The sequence below is a fragment of the Lineus longissimus genome, chromosome 1, assembly GCF_910592395.1.
Source record: "Lineus longissimus chromosome 1, tnLinLong1.2, whole genome shotgun sequence".
NCBI lineage: Eukaryota > Metazoa > Nemertea > Pilidiophora > Heteronemertea > Lineidae > Lineus > Lineus longissimus.
Genome location: NC_088308.1, coordinates 3611479 through 3628329, shown reverse-complemented (window position 1 = coordinate 3628329; position 16851 = coordinate 3611479). Strand labels below are relative to the sequence as shown.

The following is a 16851-nucleotide window of genomic DNA, read 5'->3' as shown; positions in this document are numbered from 1 at the left end:
CAAAATCTGGGAGCGCCTGACAGCTGTCGCCACCTTTCAATCCATTAAGTAACTAATAAATGTGCTCCGCCTTAGGTCTCATTAGGGAGTTTTTTTTTGTTATTCATGCGCGGCCAAGCCCTAACCGTAGTTCCTAAAATCATTGATTTCTCGGTCCTTACAGTACGTCAGCGTTGATTCAGCAGTTGTTTTGGCAAATACATGTTTTTTTTGAGTTTATGAAACCTAGAGCGCTACTCAATAGGCGATTAACTAGAAACTGCTCATTTACACTGTTGTTGCCGACGTGTGTGTACACTGAACATGGGATGTGCGTCGGCCCCGTGTTGAAATGCCGTCCAGTGCCAGTTGGTGCGTTTTTCGCTGATTTGTGCAAAATTCAACATATCTCAAAAGTTCAATGGTTGACCCTCGATTTTTTTGATTTTTGTGTAGCGTAAGCAACTGTCTTTCATGGGAGAATGGTCTCTGTAAGAATTATTCAGGAAGAAATGTATAATATTTGAGGTTTTTCGTGAATGTTCGGCCCAATTGGCAATATTGCCATTTGGGATGGCGAACAGAGCTAGGAGCAAATGCGACGCTTATGATTTATTTAAAGAAATAAAATGCCCGATTTAACATCCTGCAGAATCAGGGGAATCGGGCGTTTCCAGTGATATACGACACAAATGGGTTGTCCTCATGCATTCACTTTGGAAACGCATTTTAAAATAGATGTTATGTCCTGTTAATGGGGCACGTCATCATCGCGTACATTTGGGAAAAACTCCCTAACGAGACCTTAGAGGGATCGTGCAGTATTTGGTAGTTGATGAAGGTAGCACAAGCAATAATTTTTGTTCTTTACTTGTAGATAATGGAATTATTTCGTATATTTTATCAATTAATTACAATCACTGTCGATTTATGCAGCGCTGTTTTTTTTTCTAAATGTATTTTTGAGCTACCATTTTTAGTAGGTCAAAATAACTGCTGCTCCCCTTAATATGGCCGATTTAGAAATGTCATTTTAAGTACGGAAACTTTTACATACTTTCCGAACTTTTCCTGACGCTGTCATTTTATCAATTCAATATCATTAATCTGCGGGGAGACAACATTACACAAGTAAGTTAAATCGTTTGTGAATCCTCGGTGAAAAAATCGGGAGCAGTGAGAAACTGCAACTAACTTTTGTTATACACACTATACCATTGTATAGGCCTACTATGTAGACCCTTACTGATCAATTACTGTGTAGACGCTCTTTAGCCGATTTTGGTCCGGGGTTTTGGTGCGTTTCTTTAACAGTAGCCTATTACACATTATATATATTGGCCTTTTGTACAGGCGCCCTTCTTCATTCATCCGGCTTAATAGCGTCTACACAATAGTCAATACACACTGAACAGTGCAGTGGAATCTCTTAGTGGACACCTCTCTATAAAGGAAACCTTCTCTATCAAGGACACTAGTTTTGGTCCCAATATGGTTGATTACCTGCAATTTGACCTCTCTTATCAGGACAACTCTCTTTTAAGGATATCACTTGTCAGTCCTGAGGAGGGTGTCCTTAATAGAGAGGTTCTACTGTATATTCACTCCTGGTCTAAATGCGTGGAATACCATGCATTGCAAAACATTTGCTCTGTGTTTTGATTTGCAAAGTTCACTCTGAGCCATATTGACTATTAGGCCCAGCTTGAAAGGAATTCTCCTAATTGCTAAATCTTACAAGAAAATGTTATCAAACGCTGTCTGGCACATCATGTAGGGCCTACGATGAGGCCAACTTGTGAGTTATTTGCTTATGATAGCATGCTGTGAATTTATAATGAATACCCTTGCAACAGTTTTAGATGAACAATATTCAGATTTAGTGTAGCCTCACTCTTCAGTTTCTGGATGACATATTCCAAATTTCAGAAATTCTTTCTCATTATCGGCAAATTGAAATTCGAATGTTCAGTAGTTCAAAATGTTCGAAGGCAAATATCATTTTTGAGTGGGCCTACTTGGCCTTAAATGTCGAGTCCGCCCACATCATACATCAGTTTTAGTCCCAATATGAATCTGTTCCTGCCCTAGGGAGTCCACTTATAACCTGTCTACATGACGCTCAAGATGACTAAATATAGTCAGAGGATAGGATAGGCCTTCAAATGTACTTATGTCTTATTTGATTGATATCTTATTCCATCATGCTTATTTGAACGAGGTCTATATTCGCGAAATCCGTGAAAATATAAAGCCTGTGAAAATATCTCAGTATACAGTATCGCCATTAGTCCACTTAATAATGTACTGATACTGATAGTAACAATTGATTGATGACTGTGTGAATGTTCCATATGGGGGTGGTAATTAATTAGACTAGTGATATCACATGTTGACAACAAACAAACTGGTCGATGAATATTCTGTTTGCTTTTAGACGTAGGCCGAGTAATCGTTCCTCATTCAACGTGACCTTTGTGTGTCTATAAAGGCGCTAGTTTCCTAAATATATAAGATTCCTCTGACATGAGATATTTAGCTCAAGGTGACCTACTTTTGGGGTGTCAAATCCACCTTTTTAATGAGCATGGTGACCCTGCTGGCCAGCGCTACTTTAGTTCATGTCTGGTTACTTGGGTGTTCTACTTCATACTCAAACTCTCAATTTAGTCTTGGTATATTTTGCAAAAGTCTCAGACCGGTGGGTTAACATGGGTTAACATGGCTGTGAAATCAATCTATCTATTTGCTTGTACTGTGAAAAGCCCGGAAGGTGAGATCTTGCCTTATCTTACTGCATGATTTGCCACACATACCTGTGGTCAGTACACACTACTATCAGGCAAACTGCACTGGTCACGTCTGGCTTGTGATTGGCAGCACTATTGGATTCATTGTCAGAAAGGTAGGAAACAAAATTGAGTGCATGTCCCGAACTGCCCGTAAAGGCCCCGTCCTGTTTTCCTTGACCAAATCTGAACATCCACTGCTCATCCTGATTCCCACCAAATTTTAAAGCCAACTCAGTTGCCAAATCATGATGAAATTCATGATATACAGGCACTGTAATCTCCTCCTCTTTCCTCCCAAGCGAAGAGTTGGCTATCACCCCTGGTGCCAGAATCGCATTAATACTTTTACAACTTGATGATGATGGTACACATGTCATGTCTATTTCCTGCTAGATTGCGAAAATATACCTTGAAACTAGCCGCGGCAGATCAATAATTAGTCTGCGTCGTTGTGTAACTCATCAAGAGGGGATTATGGTGCTACACGGACATTTGCATATTGTGCTCTGACAGTCGGCAAGTTATGACAGTCATTACTAGGCTACTACTACAGAGAGTTCAATAAATTATTGGATTTTCTCTTGGTCTTGCATGGTAAGTTTTTGTTGGTTCATTCAGGTTTACTGGTGGAGGCTACATTCAGTTTTCTAGGAGTGTGCAAACTTGCAATTTTTGTCGTTGCGACCTTTGATTATAGTTGCTGCTATGTGTGAGAAAGATCTCTTGTCTGGTGGTAAAATAGAATCGCCGGGTTTAATTGTTACATGCACCTGCTATGATCACCACAAAGGAGCGATTTTTGTCACATGCGATCATGATTTGAGGTCGCAGCACTCTCTCTGAGGAGTGTTACATCATCAGGACCTTGTGTGCTACTCTCGTTGGGTGCGCATTGAGTTTGTTGGTCTAGTGACTCTGTGGTTCTGTATATGCTGAGGGAGTCGCGGTTACAGTGTGGGAGCCCCCTCATTGTCAGCTTGTCTCTCTGCCCAGTGCTGCCAATGTCGTCCCCAGAAACCTTCCTGTTTCATCTGCCCACATCTGGTCGAAAAGTCACTTAGTGGATAACACTTGGGAGACATCACTTTGTACCACAAGTACATGATGTGGGTTGAGACAGAGCCCTAAGCAGTGAATCTTTAACACCCTATTGACAGTATTGCGTTGGCTGTCCTTTCAGATAAAAGTGGATTACTTTTCAAGTGAAGGAATCAAGCTGGTAAAACTATCAGAAACAGGTAAGTCATGATTTTCACAATCGCTTTCTGTATCTTTCACTCCTCTGTTGCGCAAGAACTCTGACATAGTTTTAGTGCTGGCTTGATGTGTCATAAATGAAAATAGTACGATTTCCTCCATTATAACTCATTCCTGTGCATTTACACGAACGACTAACTTTTCAAAAGGTAATAGCGTGTCAATCATGATTCCCATCAAAGCTAATAATGACAAAAGACTCCGTAATCATTGGCACAAAATCGATAACATCCACAGGGTTCCATTGGACCAAAACCAATAAAAACATGGACCAAAGTCAAGGTCAGTTCATCAAATACTGCAGGTGGTGTTCGTGAAGCCAATAGATCTTTTTTTCATATACATGTACAGCTATGGCGTAGAATAAATTCTGCATTCGTTGCCGAAATTAATGGTTTTGTGCATTGACTTTTGACATTTTTAGTAAGTTTATGTTGGCATTTGCCCCCCAAATCATGAGTGCTGAACGTTATCTTTGAAATTGGCAATGAATTACTCCCCCCCCCCCCCCCCCCCCGTACTCCTTTGGAAACCCTTGTGACGCTCATGCTATATTTCTTTCTGGCTGGCACCCTGAAATATGGATAATTGGAAAATATAGGTTACAAATTCTTCTTTCATGATTCACTGGTTAATAAAAGTATAAAATGTATTGTCATGCACCCTCGATATTTTACTTCACCAAGGTAAACGAACACCTGGTCAAATTACCAACTGTTTGTCATTCTGAGTATTCACGGGAGTAAATTATGGCTGTTCTAATTAGTCCTGTGACCGGCCTCTCCTTGGGCTATGCAAATTATATTGTGGTCAGTGCTGATTCAATTTGTTATTTAATTAAGGATCACTCATGTGGGGTGGCGATTCGCTTGTCGATTCTCATTTAGCGCTTGGACGAAGGCAGTGGAATTGAGGAGGCAGTACTTTTTGTGTCTCAAAGAGATTTCTTATTCATGTTACAAAGATGTTGCTACATGTAGATCTAGTGCGATTTACGAAAAAAACAAGAATACTTTTTGCACCACCCTGTATATAACAGAGTCACGTACAACAGACAAAATGGCAGAGGTACTCAAACTCATCAACAGTGTCATTATTCTAAGTGCAATGGCACTGTCAAAATGATTTGCTCCACGTGTCAAATGTGACCTCTGAGATCTCATTCAAACATGTCAAATGGCAAGAAGGCAATTCTTGACTACAAATGACCAATTTCAGAGCTAATGAGACGACAGTGGAACCTCCCTTAGCGGACACCTCTCTAATAAGAACAGCCTCTCTCTTTAAAAGGACACTAGTTTTGGTCACAAATTGGTTTTTGCCATTGAATTTGATCTCTCTAATCAGGACACCTCTCTAGAAGGATAGTACTTGTCAGTCCCATGGTAAAGTTGTCCTTGATAGAGAGGTTCTCCAGTATATTGAACAGGCTTGCCTGCATTCTGCACCTTGTTGGAAACCTTGTGCAAAACTAGCATGGTAGTTCCGTAATGCCATGACGGAGCATCTCGTGGGTGGGTATCGTGGTAGAGAGATCGTGATAGTGATACAGAAATGTTCTGAAATGGGTGAAGAAGCACTTGGTTAGAACAAAATAGCAAAGAGCACCCAATGTTTGCTTAACCACAGCTTTCAGTTTGTATAGACAGGTACCATAATATCAGCAGAAATGCCGATCCTGGGATACCTGTTGCTCAGAGTTTACCAATGTTGTAAGGGTCTTACCAAAAGTAAAACAAGACGTAGAATCAACACATAATTGTGAGCCAATAATGCACAAATCGGCCAACTAGCAATATTGTGTATGACGTAAGAAAAAGGAAGCCAATAGCTTGAGTTGTTCAAAGACTATAGTAGATTCGAACAGGAATGTAGGTTTCTGTCCTTGAGCCCTATGTACCAGTGCAATTAAAATGTGCCCGACTGTATCAAATGGTGCACTGATGGTGAAAATAGTAATGGTCAGTCGATAATTGGCAGTGGCAGGATAAGTGGGCAGTCACAGACACTTGGCTTCTAATAAAAGGAACATCCCGATGCATCCGGATTACTGATGATATCAGGGCCGGTAGGAACTATTGGGTCTGTCTCTTTCAATCTCATCGGTCATTTTCGATAACTTACAGGATGATGGTGAGTCCAGATTGTTGAAATTGTGAGGGAGGTCTAACTTGTCGTTCACATTTTAAAATAAAGGATTGAAGGAACATTTTCATGTTGTGCTTGTATTCAGTAATTGGTTTTCTTTTTCCTGTTCTAACTGAAGCAAGATTGTGACATGACTGTTTCGTCTTGAGATTGTGACATGACTGTTTAGTCTCAAGATTGTTACATGACTGTTTTCGTCTCGAGATTGTGACACCACTGTTTCATCTGTCTGTCATGTTGTGCTTGTATTCAGTAATTGGTTTTCTTTTTCCTGTTCTAACTGAAGCGAGGTTGTGACATGACTGTTTCGTCTTGAGATTGTGACATGACTGTTTAGTCTCAAGATTGTTACATGACTGTTTAGTCTCAAGATTGTAACATGACTGTTTTCGTCTTGAGATTGTGACACCACTGTTTCATCTGTCTGTCAAATTAACAAGACTAAAGCATTTCCCAAAATGTCTTCATAAGGATCATTTGGCATCAAGTCAGATCTGAAAATTTACATTTGTTTCCATTCTGTTTGCTATACAACAGATGCAGAAAGTGAATAAATAAATATCAGCCACATTTTTGCCAAGATTATTTATAGAAAAAGGTATGCTGATGCATGGAATATTGAGATATTGGAACAAAATACATGGTGCACTTTATGATTTGATCAATAGGATTTGCCTTGGGCGTTAATACTCCCAATGTCGGCATCATCGATTGGAAAAATTCTCATGTGATTGGGAAATACTACGGAAATACACAAAGTTGTGTGCAATCATCCATTGGCTTTGTGGATTTTCTCATGATGCGCAGTGTTTGGATTGTCTCTGGGATTGGGAGTGTAGGTAAATATAGCTTTGCCATAAAAGTTGGGATGTGACATTTCCAAGTTTTGGAGGATTTCCATTTTGCTCCTCTTGATAACGTTTCAGTTTGACGGCAGAAATGGCACTCAGGTCTCTGCTGTGTGGATGATTTCTGGCTGATGCCTGGAATGGTTTGTTATTTTGACATGTGCTGGACCACCAACTCAGTGCATGACATTCTCATTGTAACATCAATCCGATATCTCAAGAGCCTCTTCATTTAGATTCACCGGTATTGTCCTAACATGTGTCGTAAGTGTAAATATATTGATTGTGTTTCAATGCAACAGAAAAAAAACCTGTTGCCAATTTGTCTTACTGAATCAGCGTGATCAGTATTGCAGTTGATAGTATCTTTAGCTATGTATTTCACAATCTGCTGAGATGATGGTTGCATGGTTTGAGAGTGACTCTTTCCAACTTGTAACTTTTTGCCATTTTGCCTTTCTCAACTGATCAGCATTTACAGCTGATACTATCTATACTAGTCATTTCACAATGTGCTGAGCTAGTTCAGAGAAAGCAAAAGCTCTTAGGTTGGGGTCTGCCGACTTTATCGTGAACATCTTCAGCATGGTAAGAGGATTCTTTTACTCTTTTATTTCAACCTGTACCAGAACTTACTGTAATTACGATACATTTTCTGTACGCTCAAATATTTGCCCGAGAATTTCTCCCACGCTTCATGATTGTATCTTGAAAAGTATTGCTCCACACTTCTCCTTCCAACCACGAACCTGCAGCTTTCTTCACCTGATCCACACAGGAGTCAAATTACTTCTCTGATCAGAGTGGTGAGGCTGGAATATTCAATTCATCTGCACAATGTTTAGCGCTGTTTCCTTGCATGGCCTCTTATTTCAGCCAATGGTAGTCTTCTCCTTTGACTGGAATAGTTCACAATTTCATTTATCGGGAGTAATTCAGCTGGTTACCACAACATTTATAATGTGAGGAGAGGGTGACATGGGCAGAAATAATACAATATTTTTCATTAGCCTAATTGCAGCTTTAAAACATTGCCATTCAGAATACAAATTCCTACCTGAAATACAGCGCAATTTCAGCACGAATTCACATAAGTATTGTGGAGATTATATCCTAATTAGTAGTAATGCATGTACATGTCCAACCAAGGTTATTAGTTCCATTTCATCTCGTTTAACCAATATATTGTGCAGAAATGTGCACAAATTGCACATGCAATCATGGCCAACCTAGTTGTCATGAACGCTTGTTACCAGATCCAATTGATGGCAATAACACATAGCTGATGGACTAGCACGGTGCACTCCCTGAGTGACTCCGATAGTAGCCTCATTGATCCCCTACCCACATAGTTATGAATGAATAATGTCGAGCTTTCCATTTTCAGCACGCGAAGTTCCCACATTTGTGACAACGCAGCACAGCCATGAAATTTTCCCAGGTAATTTCCACAGTGTCTGCACGCGTCATGCATGATGATTTCTTTCTCCCTCGCTTCTGTTTGTTGTGCTTTTATGCTGCTTTGATGATTTGTTGCCAAGATTATATGAGAATCTAAAAATATCAGCGTCCACATCTTCACGGTTGCTCAAGAATAACTCATACTCTTACCCAAACAATGATTTCGCCCAGAAGGTACGGAAGCAGACCACGATTTGCATTCTTTTTGAAGAATTTCAAGTTTCTTTGAATACTTTCAGTCTTTTGAGTTATTTTTATTCCCTTGGCTCAATTTCAGTTTATTTTGATTTCCATGACAAACACGTTCATTCATGTTTCAAGATTTCTCTCCAGAGTTTGACATCGATTAAATTCCTGAATATGATATTTGAGTTGGGGGTTGTTGGGTAGACATTTTATTTCCACGCTGCAGAGGCGATCGGATGCATGTCTGAGTAAGGTAGGCCAACATTGGTTAATTTGACCTCTCATCAGGAGACCTCTCAATTAAAGACAGCAACTTGTCAATCCCCAAGCCCTACTGTTTTTGTCACACTATTTTCTGCTGCTATGCCTTGTTTGTCTTGGTCAGTATATCTAACTCCCGTCTAGCAATCAGCAACCCTCCCAACTGTTCTGCTTGATACAATCTCTTTTATTTTGCATGGCCATGTTGTCTGTTCATTATTCTTTTACATCTTGCACTCATTTTTGTCACAAAGTCTTCTTTGATTTTGAAATATGTGTCTATACCAGCGAAAAGAACAACATACTATGTTACCTTAGGCTCCTAAAGTGCAATATCTTAGTTGAAGATGCTCTCAGATTTTTTCCCTCATCGTCGGAGATGCTTTTAGTTTATAATTGACCTGATTGTTTCACCTGCACGTCTCAGCGAGGGTGGTGATAATGATGTGATCTACCGATAAAACACAGCCATTATCTTATTAGGTGGCGGACACTTTTTATTTAAATCTTCAAGCGGGGAATCTCCAGCAAAATTTCTTTCAAATTTAAGGTGATTTGGTTGGTGTTTTTTAGCCTGTTTTTGATCAAAAGATTATTCAAACTCTTGTTTCAATTAATTTGTAAAGTAGCATCTACGCAAAGGTATTTTTGCTTTGATACAGAAACTTGCCTGTATGTTATGGTGTCATATGCTCCCGGTCAGATGCCATTCTTGATTTTAATTTGCTACTGCTCTGATATTGTCAGATGTTTCAGTGGGAAAACATGACTGTATTCATTGCAGAATGTGGTGTAACTTCTTGTGTGCAACAATCAAGGTTATTTACAGATGAAAATTATCATTTGAAGCACTTGTTGTTGCACCACAACAGTATATTTGTATCAGTTCCTGCCACTCGGAGTGCGTTCAGCGTATATTGTCTATCATAAGTCTCAGAGGGAAAAAATCATTAGGATGCTTTCAGCAATAATCATGACGAACCTGTGAGGATCTTGCCGCTAACACATTTATAAGGTTATATCAATGTAGGGGGATGCTGATCAATCAATCAATCAATAAGCTGTCGTCTGCAACCTATGCCTTGTGTTTGTTGTCATTATTGTTGACGATTCTGTGACATCTTCGGGGATTGGTCCAAATTATCGTCTGCTCTGTGTTGGTTGTTGTGAGGCTGCATCATTTCCTCCAGTGGGAGTTTCCACTGTCACTGAAAAGAAGCTAATGAACATAGATGCTGAGATTCACGGTTTTCCCATTCAAAACTCGACGCCAAAGTGTATTGGAAACCGCTGGTATGAAAAGATGCAGGGAGTTGAGCTTCCTGTATGTGCTGGCCATGGCCATAGCTTGGGTAATGATGTGAAGCACTTTGAGCATTAAAGCCGCTTTGGATTAAGCGCTATAGAAGTCTCGTGATCATGAATGCAACAGTGGGATGGCTACCCCCTTCCTCTGCACACAACTGATGCACACAAGGCTGCACACAACTGATGAACAGATTCTTTGCCAGTGAATAGAAAGTTTGGATGCAATCTTAGAAAACGATCTTCATTCATGAGGTATTTCCATTCATTCCTGAACGCAAAAAAGTAAGCTGCCGGTACCATGTGTATCTCCCATGAGATAGGTAGGCTGCAGTGATCATAAACATCTCAGACATCTACTGTGTATCCAGTTTTCTCAGTCTGTCGATTGAGTCACAGCATCAGAAAAAAGACTTACCGAAGTTTCTGATATCGCTACACCTGTCTTGTCAATCTACCTCTCAATTTTGAAGAACATGAATGTTCCATGAATATCAAAGTGCTCTCTGAGCATTAATTGTGGTGTGAAGATAAAAAATTGTGTGAAAGAAGTGGCATCTCTGTGGCACCACCTATAAATTCTGGAAACTTTCTCTGACTTCTGCCGATTATGGGTCTGATTCAAAGTCCTAATGGTGGTCAAAGAGCCAAAGCCATTTCTCACTCACCCCTTCCCATCAATAGTGATTCCTATGTCTTTGTTAAAAATAATATCTCAGCTGTTCCTCTTGATATCAAAGATTCTTTAGCCCACAATTCCTCATATCTTGTTAAAAATCTTATCATCGGCAGGACGAGTGCTCGTTCCAATATTGCAAAAATTCAAAACAGATAACCAATTCGCCATGATGCATGAATAGCAAGTAATGTCACATTCCTCCACTGGCTTCATAACGAAGTAATATCATGCTCGAATATAAAGGATGTGTCGGGAAATTGTGGCATTCCAGAGCTGGGTAAAATTCATTGCAAAGTGCGCTGACATCGAAGTGACAGCAAATAAAGCTTAGTTTGGCTAAGTCTCCTAGGGACGATTGCCAATAGTATTACCATCTATCGGTCTTGCTGAATTTGTAATGCACTTTGAGATATTGGGCACTAGGGGAATCTTGGAAGAGATTCCTGACGTACTACGTCTGTGTCATGAAGAACAAGTCCCGTGGTATTTCATGATCTCTGATTGTGCTGTGATGTGACTGCAATATGGATTGTGATCAGATTGGATTATGGGTCCACCTCATCATAAACTTTGACATCTTCTTTTACTTTAAAACTAGTATCAAAGTTATTGAGACTGAGACTATCACTTGTGCCACCTTTTGGGCTTGCATGCTAACCATTGCACCGAATTGGTATCCGAGCTGAAATGACCCTGTAGCAATGGATTCTGCACCTGTCTATCGGCCGTTGATGTGCTAAATCTTCCCAAGAATCTTCAGTGTTAAGTACAGATTGACCAAACTATTGAACATTTCCTTCCTCCGGACATAAGTTCAATAAGATATGAATAGGACGCAATAGGGAGGGTCTTGTCTCCTATGGCGCCAGTACACGTGTGTACGCCCAGCGTACTCGCGTAAGCAACTCGATTGATTTATGTGAAGTGTGTGTACCATTGGGAAAATGAATGAACACGTTACGATCAATCAATCAATCAATCATTTATCGACCATCACGAGTGATAGTTGGGAATAAAACGAATCAAAATACGGTGCAAATCTCCCGAGGACTATTAATGGATTTCAAAGAGCAGGTGGAGTGCTGATTGAGTTAAAGCCGATAGAGTTTATTGCTGTTCAGGATAATTGAGTTACTGGGGCATTTTGTGGTGAAGAGGGGGAAATCCTACGGTCGGAGTTCCAGTAAAGTCGATGATTTGGTAGAGTAATCTGAATTCAAACTCTGACAAATGACCATCAGCATCCAGCGCGCCATCAAAATCTTGATCCTCAAGTTGATGACGACGTCCACAGAACAGCTGGTATAGTTGCATCCATCATTGGTGATGGCAGAAATGACAGGCATAATTTGCGCACAGTGACCCAACCTCTTCCTGACAGTGATGCAAAAAACATCCTGTCAACATACATTTTGTACATTTTCCACCTTGCAGGTCCCGATGGTCCTAAGAGACCCAATTGTCAACCATGATTACCACAGCTATTCCCTCGACTCAATATCCATTTTTCCATAGCTGAAAGTTTTGGCATCTTTTCAAGATTTTACTTTATTCGACTTTTTCCTAATTCAGCTTCATCTGACTGTTTTCAGGGCTTCAAGAAGGTTGTTCGTCCTCCTAATCATTGTTGCTGGGGGATCAGCGGGAAATAGCAGCGGAGAGGTTGGGAGGTCATGGTAATAACCGAGCCGGCATTGCCACTTGTGGTGGTGTGGCTGTCATTGGCTTGTATTGCAGGTAAGTTGAATCTTATTCATCATCACTGGTCTCAAAAAGGAAGAGTAGGGAAGTTGATTGAGAGATTCAGATTTTGATCTGAGAACGAGCTGGCATTTTGACGACGCATATCACATTGCCTGTTGTCTGAAAAGCAATGAAATATGTTGTCTTTATGTCTGGTATTCCTAGAAACAATGATACAAAACAATCAAATTGATGACATGAACCAGAGACAAGAATCACCCGCTCTCGTTCTCAGATTGAAATCACATTCACTCTACTGACAAGTTTTTTGTCTGGGAGACATTTGGTGCGACATAAAAACCATTGGCATGCTACTCACATGTGTCCGCTGCTGCACGCATTTGTCTACTCCCATTCCTTGTTTGAAATTAGCGGGAGTTTGATAATTGGCGTGGAGAAATCTATTGTGTATGAGATAAACTATGCGACTTTTATATGGGCCTGCTGGGACGGCATACTCCTTCTTGCCTGCAATGAGTTGGCAGTGTTTCTTATATCAACAGCGCATGAACTTAAGGCCTTGTATTATTATCGTTAGAAATATTTCAGATTCATGCGATACATTTGTTAGTAATCAAGCTGTGCGTTTTGTGTGTTCCGCATCATAATTTGTCGTGCATTGAATGTGGAAGTATGTCTCAAGTGCTTGCCGGCGAACAATGTTACATGGAATATTCTTGGTGCATGCCGGTCTTTTGGATTTAAACTTTGACGAATATTCGACTTTGAAATGAAGTTAAGGATACCTTTGAATGTGTCGAACAGACGCGTGAAATCTCCTCGCAATCCTCAAGGATACTCCAAATGGATGTTTAGGAATGTGTTCAGAAAGTTCGTAGAACTTTGTAAGTAACTCAAAGTCAGCTTTGGTTTTTGTAAAAAAATTGTTTACACGATATCATACAACCATCTGGTCTGTGTGTTCCTGCACAGATGGCAGTTCTTGGTTGAATTAGAAAGTGTACACATATGGTTTTCTGACTGTTGTTATCTTACAGGAAAGAAGGGTCCATTGACAGTCTTCTTTGTACTGGGATGGTCAATTCCAATTGGCCTTGAAAATCTCCAGCCTGAGGATGGCTATTTGGAAGTGTAATTGGTCTCTGCATACCCATAGGTGGTAGCCACTTCCTTTCTGTAATAGAACTACCCCATTGCCTGTGCAGTGGATCAGTCATAGTGGCAGTGCAGCCGCAATTCCCACACTCCTCCTTCTACAGTCTTTTTAGCTGGGATCTCAAATTTGGGCTGCGGTGCTAGGACGCTCATTTTCACTAATTGCTTATTGGCCTTGTGCATGTTCTGGTATGGTTACAGCAAATGTATGGTTCTTCTTCTACAGGTCATGTGTTGCCAATCATAGATGGAAGTTCTGGTGTGGTAATAGGTAATTTCCTAATTTGAGTGAGGTGCAGAGGTGTGTGACATGATTGTGGTGGGGTTTTGGAGGGGCTAAAGTGATCAGGTTTCGGTATAGATCGGCCCTGTGAAGGTGTGTCATTTTTTAGCCTTGTGTGTTGGTGCTGGCTTGGTTATCCAGGTGATTTGTCTGGTACGAAAAATGTTGTAATACTTGGCTTCATCAGAATTCTATGGTCAACTGTAGACAGTGGTCAACAAGCTGGAAATCGAAATCAACCGCAATTATTGAGGAAACAATTCAGACAAATTGTCATGTCCTTTCCGACAGTGCAGATAATTTGTCCCTCTGAGCTGTCCACCATCACTAAGCAGGGTTTCCACAGTAATTGGCACCTGTATTCTACCCCTTGCCTCTAATTCAGCTCGGCAACATACATACATGTATCTGACATCTAATTCGACCTAATCTGGCATATCAAAGATATGTCGTGTTAAGTCGGTTTGTTGCTAATATTATGCTGACTCAAGACATCAAAGAAGTCGCTAGATGTCTAAGATATCTTAAACATTATTATCATGTAGCATGTCTACTTTTACCCTCATGGTAAAATAGATGGTTTTGTTGACTAGAACTCAGCCGTGATGCTTTTATGGTGTATTGAAATTCGTTCTGAATGTGGTTAAAAACTGCATTAGCTCAGCCTTTATAGCTGTTCAAAGCATGTTGTTATTTCCGTCTGTGACCAATCGAAAAAGGAAAACCTCATATGGTTCCTCTGATCAGGTCTATAGAAGTATTTTTTATCTCGTTCCACATCATAAACCCAACTATTCATAGATCGCTGTTGATAAAAACTTTCAGCGCTGTGAGGGAATTACATATTTGGGTTGATTGAGAAAATAGTTTTTTAGTGTTTCTCTATTTCATATTATCATGTCATGCAACAATAGCCCATTGAGGTCTGACATTCTGATGCAATGGCAAGAGTACTACCACCATGATCTATCTTCATGCCAGTAGTATCAGAATTCAACACCTCGTTGTCCACATCGTGCTGCATGATCTGCATCTCCAGTTTCCAGCAGAAGGTTAGCTGACCAGTCTGGGGATTATCACCAGCTGTCATCGCCAAACGATAAACAGTCTGAAAAATCAGACCTGTGAGTGACATGAATCTTTCCCTACAATTACGCCCCTGGAACTGACATTATCCACCCTCCAGCAGCAAGACTCGACTGCCTCCCACTTTGTAACCATAGAATGGTATTTCTTTATCTCGAGGTGATACTGCGTAAAGCCTACCCACGGAATTCCTCAGCAGAGTAATATTGAAAGTCTCTCTTGGTGTAATTAGCCCACTCTGTGAATGAAAAACTTCCATTCCCATCCATTGCGCAGATTTTTCTTGACCGTGGTCCACAAGTCACAGAGGTCAAGTTCTCTGAAACCATAAAAGTAACCTTATTCCCGTCATTGACAACAGGGTGAGCACATGGCCCCTGTCTATTTCATTAAAACTGCCAGCGGCAGATTGGTTGTTACAATTATGTGTCCTTCCTTCTTGCAGCTGCAGCTACTGGTAATGATACTATAAGTAATGTTACAGTTACAGGTATGGGGAAGCAAATAGTTTATGCTAACAAAGAATTTTTAGATTTCTAACTCAAAGCTGTCCAACATAGCTTCTTTACAGAGTTGCATCTGGCATCAAGTATCTTGTAGAATTTTAACTGTGATAGATGTTTGAGTAATTGTTTTGCACAACTGCTTAGCCTGTGTAGAATCACCTCTGTCATCGGGACCAAAAAGAAAAGCAATGGCCACTCTTTGTGCACTTGCGGGGTCAGCTATTGGTCACATCAAGTAAATCATCTCTATTAAGTATGGTCCTTAATAGAGAGGTGTCTGCTAGGGGAGGTTCTACTGTAATTGGAAAGAGTAGGCTGTGCATTCCATCTAGATTTCACCAGAATTAGCCACCCACCTTCACCTTCCGTTCCAGTAAGTCATAGCACCACTTCGCCGCACTTCAGTGATTCCTTCCCCACAAGGTTTCAAATCATCTGACGTTCAGGGCTTGGACTGCGTAGAGTTCTCATTGATGACTACAATAAGATGCTCCCTGACTAATTATCCATCTTTAATTACTTCCCTTTATTCTCTACCCATCTTGTCAATGAGATAGATCATGTCTGGATGTGATTATCCAAGCAATCCCTTAGTACATCAAGATGGTAGACTATAGCTGTCAGAGGTGGACAACCAGCATTCCAACCAGGTTTTGTACCCATGCACGCAAATTAGTATACATTGGTTATTGTTTATCAATGCGGAAGCATAAGCAGATATGATATCTGGAATTTTTTTCTGATGTTGGCCAATCAATGGTGTTTATTCAAAGTCCTCAAGGGAGAATATCTGAATGGAGACAATGAAGAGGTCAATGATATCATCTAACAATTATTAGATGACAACGAATGTGCTTTCTGGTTCTTAAAAAAGAAGTTTGCCCTAGTTAGGCGATCAGTAAATCACACTCTCAGTAACTTCCACAAAGATCAAAATCACTTTTATTCTGGAATTCTGTCACGTTGTAATTCAATTTGTAAAATGTGATGAAAAAAAGTGCAAGTGTACTTATGTGGGAAATGATACACGGAGAGTGGAGAAATGTTTCACTATCATTGCCTACAAGTGTACAGTGCTATACAGGCCAGAAGAAGAGTTAATTGATCTTTTTCTTTTGTTATACATGGAATACCACTCTGGCACAGTTTTGTATTGGCTATACACTGGTGGCATCAAAATGTGCACCTTTCCACTCTAAAT

General features: G+C 40.3%; 1 protein-coding gene across 13 annotated transcripts in view; it reads left to right on the top strand.

Annotated features, from left to right (window-relative positions):
• The first annotated feature begins 959 nt into the window (after positions 1–959).
• LOC135485433 (pro-neuregulin-1, membrane-bound isoform-like) overlaps positions 960–16851 on the top strand; it is a 32750-nt gene continuing 16858 nt past the window's right edge. Inside the window, exons 1-5 of one of the 13 annotated variants that reach the window (XM_064767476.1) lie at positions 960–1110; positions 3952–4009; positions 8412–8465; positions 12509–12653; positions 14002–14046. In XM_064767476.1, coding sequence (XP_064623546.1) covers positions 12590–12653; positions 14002–14046 — 109 coding nt within the window. In that variant the 5' untranslated portion in view covers positions 960–1110; positions 3952–4009; positions 8412–8465; positions 12509–12589. Of the gene's footprint in view, positions 1111–2723; positions 2885–3176; positions 3366–3951; positions 4010–6895; positions 7016–7208; positions 7289–8411; positions 8466–12508; positions 12654–14001; positions 14047–15589; positions 15635–16851 lie in introns of those variants that run through there. The other 12 variants (XM_064767467.1, XM_064767485.1, XM_064767451.1 and 9 more) reach the window with 12 other exon arrangements.